Raw genomic sequence first — 10,754 nt, 5'->3', positions numbered from 1 at the left:
GTTAGTAAATAGATAATGTTAGGGGAGTGGGAAGGGGGAAAAACATGCACGCCAGTGACTGCACAACACATTCACACACACACACATACACACACACACACACGCGCACTAGAAGGAGGCTTTCAGTTCTAAATCAATCCCACATCCGTAGCTAATGCAGTGCTGGGCCCTCTTCAGGAAGCATTAGGCCTATTAGTCAAAGTGCGTACGCATTCCTACGTGTGTGTGTGTGCGTGTGTGTGTGTGTGTGTGTGTGTGTGTAGAAGCCGCACACTCAGCAGTAGCCGATCTCAGTGGATGCTGTGGGGTCAGCAGGTGCAACAGGGAATGAGGGACCATCTTATTGTGTGTGCGTGCGTGCGTGCGTGTGTGTGTGTTTGTATGTGTGCGTGTGTTTGTGTGTGTGTGTGTTTGCGTTCCTCCCTTCGATATCCTCTGGGCTCTTTATCGCTCTAAAATTATCCTCCATTTACTGGAAGACACTGGACAGAGAGAGAGGAGAGAGAGAGAGAGAGAGAGAGAGAGAGAGAGAGACAGAGAGAGACAGAGAGCAGAAGAGAGATGTGCACCAGTTTGTGTGTTTTCCTGGATTGCTTATGGGTGCACAAATAAGAAGCCAACAGACCTCTTGATTTCTCCGATTATCTAATTTGATGGGTGTGGATAAGTTGACAAGAGTCTGATAGTCAGATAGGAACGGTGAAATGACAGCAAGACAAAACACGACAACGAATCGCTTTGGAAACTACAGTCACAGTCGGTACAACTACAACTGAGCAAATTAAACTCTCAACAGATGATGTTTTAGCTAATCAGAGGAGCAATATTAGCTTTTTAGGACAAAATGCTACATCTGGAAAGCCCAAGTGACATTAGCACTAAGGAGATGGACTCCTCACATAGTGTATTAGGGTTTGACCGATATGTCGGTTAGAATTTCATTAGTATGGCTTTCAGTGGAGAGTTTTAGTGTCCCATGATGGTCTAGATGCTGCTTCAGAGGCTTTTCCACCCTGACAAGAATAGCATTCTGGGGGAAACACTGAACACTTGTTAATTCTGTGGAATTTATTTGGCGTGAAAGCGGTGAAATGTAAAAAAATATGATATCATGATATTATATTGGCACAAAATACGAGCAGCTTCAATTAAAAAATATTGCTAGCGGCCTCCAAAAAGCGCCATCCTTGCACCTTACACCGCGGCCTTGATGCCAACTCTGTCTCCAGCAGCATTCCCCTTTGTGTCCCTCCCTCACATGGCCTCACTCCTCCTCCTCATGTTGGGTTCGTCCCCGAGGATTTTCACATCCCGGGGTGGATCAAGTCTCGGCAAATCAATATCGTCCGTTCATGTGGGTGCAGCTCAGGCATGATCATGTGGACAAATACACACACGCTACAAACACACATGAAAGCCGGCTCACCTATATCCTGGCACTCTGTATGCACGGTCCGAGAGACAGAAGGAGCTAGACTCAATACTCAACAGTTTTTTATCTCGGTGTGCACAGGAGAGGATATCAGGAAAAGCCGTATACATAACAGCCATTACTAACGGCAGCAATAAAAGCACAAATCGGTCAGACAAGGCCAGTTTATGGACCCACAGAGGTGCAGAGGATAGAGATGGAGGTAAAGGATGGAGAGAGTCGGTGGGAAAGTGAGAGGGAGGAGAGGAAGGAGGAAACTAACGGAGAAAGCGAGACAGTGAGACTGGCCATTATAAATCATATCCGCTGTTGGCGCCGGCCATGTATCCTAGCAACCAGACAGCCCCCCCCCCCACCTCCCCTCCATCCCCTCTCTGTCTTCCTCTAACAGCCTGGTCACTCTTATTACCCATACTGCACTGGGCCATGCCCCAAAAACCCACTCCACAGTGCGGTTTGTGCTTACAGCTAGCCCGCTGATCTGGAGTGGGTTTTGTATTAACCTTGTGGTAATCAGCCCTAATAGGAGCTGCTGACCCTGGAACAGTGCTCTATGAACAGATAATGAATATACTGTGGCCTCCGATCGTGCACACGCACACACACACACAATGTAAAGATGTTTTACAACCAAGAAAAAAAAAAAGTTTAGAAAATGGTCACAGGCTCAGTCTCCCTCTCTCTCTCTGTTACTCATTCACGAACTGATACGCGCATACAGTGTAAAGATATTTACGACTAAGGAAAAATTGGAAGATGTTTATGTAAAAATACACCCTTCTTATCAGGCTACATCATGAAGTGGGGCTGCAACAGTGAACTCCGTCCCATCCCCACTAATTGAGACGCTGTAGATTTGCCCTGCTTGCCCAAATGAAAGTACAATATTTTACTCCAGTACCAAGCAGATTCTTCCATCAGAGGTCTGTAGAGTGTGTGCGACCAGAGCATTCAGTGAGGAAATTTAGGAGATAATGAGATTTAAATATTGGATTTTTGGACCCACAGTGCAATCGTTTGGCTATAAAGACTCGGATTATGCTGCTCGAGCTGTTTGGAGAAACTTGATGGACATGCTCTGCTGCTTTTGGAGTTTACTTTAATAGTTTGGGAGAGGGCCGGGATGGAGCGACGGGGGCAAACTAATTTCATTTTGGGGGTGAACTGTTCCTTTAAGCTGCATCTAAAATTTAAGTGTTCTTTTCAAATGTTATCATCGATGGATAACGGCCTAATTCTGCACTGCATCCACAATTTTAGACCAAATTGCAATTGGTTTATCAGTTTTGTGAAATTTCCTCCTGATTGCATAAAAGACTGGACAGGCTTTTTCTTTGGGAGTATTCACTGCCAGACCACAGGATACTGATTCTGAGCCCCAGATAATAAGAGGCAGAGAGAGAATACAACCTCTTGTCTACAAGCATGACCTTTTAGTTCTGAGACACACTGACTAGTGAGACCCAGCAGGCTGGCTCCATGCTGCAGCTTTATGCCATCTCCTCACTAAAAGCCCACCCAGTTACTGGTCTCCAGACAGCTACAGTCTTATACTATTGCTTTTCCTCTATGGGCCCGGCTACAGCCTCATTGTCTGTTGGCTTATGAAATTCTGAGTACTCAGCAGAGTGAACGGACAGTAGCGGGGAGGGAGAACGAGAGGATGAGAGGATGCATCTGTGAGAGAAAAGGAAATGAAGTGCGTGGCTATATGTGTGTGTGTGTGTGTGTGTAGCATAGGAGTCAGAGTGGTTTGAGTCCATTTGGAACCACTCAGTCAGCCCATAGTCCGAGAGCCACTAGAAGTGGGTGGTATGAGAGGAAAATTGTGTTTGAGGAATGAAGGACAAAGTCGCCAGTGTGTGTGTGTGTGTGTGTGTGTGTGCGTGTGTCCAACTAGAACACAAGTATGCCACCTTGTGGACCAGGACCGGCAGGGCGCTCTCTTCAATTTCTCCTTCGCCTGTAGGGAAAAACCCAGATCATTTATCAGAAAAGGGATCGGTTTTGCAACTCACAGACATGTTTAGAAAGTGGTTAGGAGGGACACGCGGCCATGTTGGAAGAGCGAAAACACACGGAACGCTTGTAAGATTATCAGCTTTCCCTCTGTGATCTTTATTCTCTGTTCTGTAGTTTAATGTGAACACCGTACCACCCCGCTGGAATCAGGCAGAATCTTTGTTTTGTCAGGGAGGAAGAAGTGGTAACGTTGCAATCCTTGCTTTGTTGCCTCTCCTCCAACATGGTGGCATGTCCTTTGTAACCAGTGATAACCAGTCTCTAAATATTCCATGACATGTTTCTTTTATGTTGAATATTTTTCTTCCCGTTAAGAACTTGTCACGGGCTGGGTCCCAATTCCCCAAACCTCCAAAGATAGTGAATGACTCTTTAATCTGACATTGACTCAACACCAACTACAGAATCAACTCCTGAAGGAGATTCACAAGCTTTTCAAGGATAAAACCTAAACGTCTTTAGATTGTAAGTCTATTTGATAAAACCCATTTTAGGTTCACTGAAATTCACAGTAAGAATAAAAGTAAGACAGTAACAGTCCGGGTGAGGCAGTAAGCACATACTGTATGCTCAAATCCGTAGGATATGTGAATTAACTTTCCCCTCAATCTCTGCCCTTATCTTAAATGATATGAAGAAATTTATGCAGATAGGCAAAAGGTTTCATCTCTATGAGTATAAGTGTGTGTTTTCTGCCTATTAGCCAACTTCTTAGTTTGAGTGACACCAAAATACTCTAACTTGGCTTGCCGTTGCACAATGTGGACCGAACCTTTTTTCAAGAAAGCACTTTCTAAAATTACAAGTTGAACATTTTTCTTCAGTCAGACTGACCCTTAATCCATTTTCCATGTGCTGCTTTCACTGACATCCAGGCAGCGGTGGGAAGGTTACTTTAAGTGTAATTTGTTACACAATCCTGATTAACTCCTTAAAACCAATGTGATGAGCTCATGTAATGCCATGATTACTTACTTTTGTAGCTCTTTACTACGCTGTTCCAAAATCAAGCCAATGTGAAATTTAAAAAAAACATTTCATTCACAATCATAAAATTGCAAACTGTAATACAGTTTGCAATTTTAGTAACAGTAATGGAAATATCAAATGTTATTTCTGATACTTCTTGACATTAAGCTGAAATATCATTTTCTTCCTATGGCCTGTTGTTAACAAAATATAACTGTATATGCAAGTATATGCAAAATACATTTTGGTCACCCAACTATAAGTTTTGAATGCATTTCACCGAAATGTACAAATACATTTTTGACACAGTTTGGCCTTGCTGTTTAGCCAGTAAACACTAGTGCGTCCATGGCTATAGTGTGTGGATAATTTTAATTATGTAAGCAGCAATGTAAAGATGTAAGTTATAAATCGGATAGTTGTGGTTGTCAGCTCTGATTGGCTCAGTCACATTGGAAGCCTTTGTAAAATACCCAATAAACGCAGACCGTTGAGTTAATTTGAACATTAACGCGCGAGCCGAAAATCACCTAATACATGTGGGTATGTTGCTTGTTGGATGATTAAAATGTAGTTTTTATACTTACTATTATTTAATCGATTAAAAGAGCCTATAGTTTTCTTGAATATTTGTGTTCGCCATTTTTAATATAAAGGTGTATTACCACTGTTTTCTAAAGCCACTGGAGCTGGAGGCCGTGCTTTAGTGATTTTAGAACAGCTTGCTGACTCCAGTTGGCTCGTGCCTAACAACGCCATTTCTCTTCTTCGCTGCTACAAAATCACTGAAGAGCACGGCCTCTCCTGGTTATGAAGGCAGTATAAAAGTCAGTTGGTTGGTGTGAAGGAAATGTCACCCCCACGCAAACCAAAACAATACAACGCAGCCCACCTGTATATGTTTCCTTAAGAGAAACCTGTGCCTTGTCAGGGAAGTCGCTGTATTGATCACCACTCTGCTGGCTTCAGGTGCAGTCGGAAATATCGCGATTCAGAGCTGAGCGCGCGCAAATTCTCACGAGAATGGCACATGAACATGAAAATGAACATTTTTCTCAAACATTTCACTCATACATTTCTATTTTACACATTCTTGTGTTAAATTTATGGTTGTGTCATGTTTAAATATATATCTCCCCCCCCTCATCATTTTCTATATTCTTTGCTCTATCCTGTTTGCTTTTGCACCAACCCAATTTCCCCACAGGAGTTATTTTAGTTCTAATTTGTTCTAGAATTCGTTGCAAAAATATAAGGCTACATTGTTTACATTTTGTCACAAATTGTATCCAATACGGAGAAACCAGATGAACCTAGCAACCTGTCAAAATCAGTTTTTGTTAATTCAACTTCTGAATGATCTGAACTACATTTTTTAGTGGAGTAGGCTAATGAAAGCTAAAATCGATTCATTGCATTGTTCTTTTATACTTTTTTGTAGTCTATACCATGACATGATGGCACCTATTTGACATTATATGTAAATAACTAATGTATATGTTTCTAGTTTCACTCTTTGTTTGGCTTTTAGTAGTCACTATGTTTTGTTTTGTTTAAACATCAACTATTCCTGATGCACTGACTTCTAAATTAAAACAACAGCCACCAAAAATAACTTACTATGCTACAGCGTCTTTGGCTGCTAGTTGTAGTTGTACTACTTCAGATCTCGGATTTAAGAGTTTACGAGGTGTACTTGAATGCTACATACCCATTGACAGCATTCTCTCACATGGACGACAGACCATCACAATACACCATGCGAAGGATGGCGGAGGAAGTACAACCTACCAAGGAGCAGAGGTGAGTTACCTCCTTTCAAAACATATACACTTAAAACCTACTCACAGCCATAGTTGCTTTGTAAGTTTATCTGGTAGTCCACCTCAGAACTTTAGTTAATGCTGATATGCTGTTCATGTTTTGTGATCAAACTTATCAATCTGCATTGGTTTATTACTACTAACTACTGATACTAATGGCTTGCTTTACACAGAACGTAGCGTCACCATAACGTTCCGTTCGCTCTTGTTTGGAAAGACATGTACGCCAAAACTCAATTCAAAAATCGGTCAGTTTAGTGTTTCATTGGTTGCTGGCAAACATCCAAACCTAGTAGTAACTAGTAGGACTCTTTACGAATCCGCTAGGCCTTCTGGTAAATTCGGGAAACAAGTGATTCACCAGGCAGTACTTTATTTCAATAAAACAAACTTTTTGAAATGGTTCACACTGTGCTGCCGCCCACCAGCGTGTATTTTTGGAGGAGGAAGATTGTGGGAATAAAAGGCAAACCAATTCTAAAAATTGAAATTGTGTTGAAGTAAGTGCTGCTTGGTGTAGTGGATGTATGCCGAATTGAAGAGTGGGTCCTATGATTCATTATAGGTCTAAGTAATGCTTTACCGGGTATATGTTTGACAATAAGCAAGGCGATATTAAATTAACAGTTTTTTTTATGGAGTTTGGTGTGACAGTCTTTCCATACAAGAGAGAACGGAATGTACTGATAGCCTTTATGAATCACTTGGCTGTATGACACAATGGGAAAAACGTGCACTTTTCTGTAGAAGAGTGCTTCAGGGAAGTTACTGTATAGATTGGATCAGCACTGATAACAGAAATGATATAGGATCAAAGTTCAACACCAGCCAATGTATTCATAGCTTGTTTTTGGCACTGTGTGTGTGTGTGTGTGTGTGTGTGTGTGTGTGTGTGTGTGTGTGTGTGTGTGTGTGTGTGTGTGTCTGCCTGCCTGCGGGGGTGCATGTGTGCTGTCTGAATCACAGCTCCTGGATATTAAGTTGGCTTCCATCTTGGTGCCCCACTTCTCCTTCTCAGCTGAAAGATGCAGAGGAAAAAATGCTCAAGAGTAAGTGTGTGTGTGGGTGTGTGTGTGTGTGTGTGTGTGAGTGACTGAGGGTTAGACTGATTCATCAGTTTGGTCATATATCACCACAGTCAGGGAATATGTTTTTATTGTTATTATTTTTATTATTTTAGATGTCTTACCAGAGAAATAATTTGGTCACAATCATAAAATATGGCCAGCTTCATTCCAAACATATCGGTATTGGCCTTGAAAAACCCATATCAGTTGAATTCTATTGTGTGTGCGTAACCTGTAGGTCCCAATTAGGCCCTTCCTCCTCCCTCCGTCCCTGTCCCATAATCTCTCTCCCCCTCTGCAGACGTGAAGCGTCCATTCTCCAGGCAGCACGTCCGGATATCCGACGGCAACTATCTGTGGACCTTAGCGTTTTCCACTCAGCCCCAGCCGTGTTCCCCCCCTCTCCCCCGGCCCAGGCCTCCTCTGGTGCTGCTGCACGGCTTCGGAGGCGGGGTGGCGCTCTGGGCCCAGAACCTGGACTCTCTGTCCAGTGGCGGGCCGGTCTACGCCGTGGACCTGCTGGGCTTCGGCCGGAGCAGCCGTCCCGAGTTCAGTACCGACCCGCAGGGGGCCGAGGAGCAGTTCCTGGCCGCCCTGGAGGAGTGGAGGGAGAAGGTGGGACTGGAGGAAATGCTGCTGCTGGGACACAACCTAGGAGGATACCTCTCTGCTGCCTACACACTCAAATACCCACACAGGTGCTTGTGTGTGTGTGTGTGTGTGTGATGTTGGATTGGGACTCTTTTTCTTACATTGTGGGTTGTATTGTATGTTGAATAAGCGGGGACCCCATAAGCAAGTAAATGTGTGCATTTCTAATTGAAATGTAACATTTAGAGTGTATGTTTATGAAGTCACTGTGTGTGTGTGTGTGTGTGTGTGTGTGTGTGTGTGTGTGTGTGTGTGTGTGTGTGTGTGTGTGTGTGTGTGTGTGTGTGTGTGCAGGGTAAAACATCTGCTACTGGTGGAGCCGTGGGGTTTCCCAGCGCGTCCAGAGAACCCCAACCACAGCACCATCCCAGTGTGGATCAGAGCCATGGGGGCTTTCATGAGCCCCTTCAACCCCCTGGCTGGACTCAGACTGGCTGGGCCTCTCGGTCAGCCGGCGCGCACACACACACACACACACACATGTTTATACTGATGATGTAGCATCATCAGTATAAACATCAGTATATCATTGTCAAATTAATTGGGATACCTTGGTATAATTACTGTAAATAAATGAGACCATGGTGAAGACGATTGGTCTCCTCTATCTCACACCAGTGATATTGTTAATGTTAGTGTTTTACGAGTGGTACACAACGTAAAATGCAGTGTAGAGGCCAGTAGAGGCTGCTAATCTTCTCGGTGAAGGTCTCATTTGTGTACGGTAATTATACTAATGTCTCAAAATGAATGTGGTAATGATTTATTGATTCAAATGTCCTATCTCAGGTCCAATGCTGGTTCAGACTATCAGGTCTGATTTCAAGCAGAAGTACTCCTCAGTGTTTGACGACAACACTGTGTCTGACTACATCTACCATCTGAACGCCCAGACGCCCAGGTGACGAACCTTTGACACTGTCATGTACACACACTTTATCTCTCTAACTCCCTACTCGATTGATCCCTCGCACTTATCGTACGTTCATTTCCCTCCTGTCCTGTCACAGCGGAGAAACGGCATTTAAGAACATGACCATTCCCTACGGCTGGGCCAAGAGGCCTATGCTGGAGAGGATAGGCCAGATCCGAGCCGACGTTCCCATTTCCTTCATCTACGGCTCACGCTCCAGCATTGACTGTGACTCCGGATATGCCGTCAAGAAAGCGAGGCCGGATGTGGAAATCATGGTCAGTTCTCATCAGAAGATTTGGACTAAATCACATTAGATCTCCAAACAGCCTGACTTTATTCCTGTTGGACTGTATGTTTTCTGTTTGTCTGTCAGGTGATCAGAGGAGCAGGTCATTACGTCTTTGCCGACCAGCCGGACGACTTCAACCAGACCGTCCTTCAGATCCTCGCCAGGACGGAGACCCTAAGCGAACGCGGAGGTGAGCGGCCGGAAGGAGACGGAGATGAGGATAGAGGAGGAGGAGGAGAAGGAGGAGAGGAGGTTGAGAGGGAGGAGGGCTTGAAGCACACGGAGCTTCCTCGTTCCGACGACAGAGAGGAGAGCGCAGGGATTGGCCGACCCTAACCCTCACCCCACCAGAACAACCTTAAGCCTCTTTATTTGCCTGACATTATTATGAAGCACTGTACTCTTAAGGGAGATCCATTTCCTCATCGTTCCCCGGGCCGACACGCTCATAGGCTCGGGGGTCAAAGGTCAGGCGAAGCCACAGGTTTCTCTGTCTAGTCACCGCGATCATGTAAATAAGTTTTGTAAATAAACGTGAGATGCAGTTTGTGTTGGTCCTGTTTTTATTCTCTCTGTCCCATAGTCTGGTCCTCGTGTGGGACTGGGGACCTGTTCGAAATATGAATTCTGAGAAACTATTGGGCAACGTTTATCTGTTAAAAAGGCAAAGGCTCCCAAGGGAATATCTTGTTTCGGGTAGAGGTCTAGGCAAAGTACACTGGATGTTCCTTTTTTTTGCTGACCCCTCACCCACTCCGAGAGATACGAGGGAGAAGTGAGTAGGGCAAAGGTCTGGCGTGTTTTTCAGGAAATCCAAACTTCCTCACCCTTCCAGAGAGACTTTGACCGAGAGCGGCCTGCAGATGGCAGCACCGCAGCAGTGTGTGTGCACATCACCTCACCGCTGGCTTGCAGATGGGTACAGGCAAGTCCCACACAAGCCGCCTCTCTGCATGCATATTGAGCTGAGTGACCTAGTCAGGAGACCTGGACAGTGATGCACAACACTCAGCATTCTCTGCTGAACTCACAATTGCAATGACAGAATAGGGTCAGAGGTGTGTGTGTGTGTGTGTGTGTGTGTGTGAGCAAAAATAGGCCTGCTGTCTCCTGGGTCATCATTATGAGTTCAACAAATTGTTCCTTTAAAGTACATGGAGACATTTATTTTCTGGACGTGTGAATATAAACATATGGCTGAAACTAGGAAACAAGTGTTTTTCCACTCGCACATCTCTGCCAGCGCGTTTCTACTTAATACAAGTTTGTTCTCGACACGTTGGAATTGTCGGTTGCATTATGTTTAATACTCTCCGTTTGCTAGATTTGTGTTTATGTTTTATTTTTCTTTGCTCCTGTGACTATGCTGCTGCTGCAACGACGCGATTTCCCTTCTGGGGTCATTAAAGTTTCATCTTTACTTAAATCTGAGCAGAGTGAAGATAATGAGAGGGGTCAGAGGTCACCACAGGGGAAAAGGGAGAGCCTATATTATGGTCTCATATTAATATAACTCTGAGGTTTGTTTCATATCGCTTTGATGCTATGAACAGCACAGTTTCTGACTGGTAATTTGTGGGCGGAC

The 10,754-nt window shown here is 44.3% G+C and overlaps 1 protein-coding gene across 1 annotated transcript; it reads left to right on the top strand.

Moving 5' to 3' along the window:
• Window positions 1-6,182: 6,182 nt before the first annotated feature.
• LOC139644375 (1-acylglycerol-3-phosphate O-acyltransferase ABHD5-like) lies at window positions 6,183-9,505 on the top strand. Its single transcript, XM_071519743.1, has 7 exons — window positions 6,183-6,226; window positions 7,213-7,295; window positions 7,615-8,011; window positions 8,259-8,410; window positions 8,754-8,865; window positions 8,975-9,155; window positions 9,254-9,505. Exons 1-7 carry the CDS (start codon window positions 6,183-6,185, stop codon window positions 9,503-9,505), a joined length of 1,221 nt encoding a protein of 406 aa, XP_071375844.1.
• The last annotated feature ends 1,249 nt before the right edge of the window (window positions 9,506-10,754 follow it).

This window comes from Centroberyx affinis, unplaced genomic scaffold, assembly GCF_046629955.1.
Source record: "Centroberyx affinis isolate AG114_WGS23_722 - 3 ecotype Tasmania unplaced genomic scaffold, CSIRO-AGI_Caff_v1 ptg000059l_1, whole genome shotgun sequence".
Taxonomy (NCBI): domain Eukaryota; kingdom Metazoa; phylum Chordata; class Actinopteri; order Beryciformes; family Berycidae; genus Centroberyx; species Centroberyx affinis.
This window is presented reverse-complemented; position numbering and strand designations above follow the sequence as displayed.

What these genes read in the sequence shown, in the direction of transcription:
- LOC139644375 (XM_071519743.1), top strand. Translation starts at nt 6,183, where the DNA reads ATGCGAAGGATGGCGGAGGAAGTACAACCTACCAAGGAGCAGAG. An exon ending in CAACCTACCAAGGAGCAGAG is followed by an intron (nt 6,227 to 7,212) that starts GTGAGTTACCTC and finishes TCTGAATCACAG; the next exon opens with CTCCTGGATATTAAGTTGGC. An exon ending in CTGAACGCCCAGACGCCCAG is followed by an intron (nt 8,866 to 8,974) that starts GTGACGAACCTT and finishes GTCCTGTCACAG; the next exon opens with CGGAGAAACGGCATTTAAGA.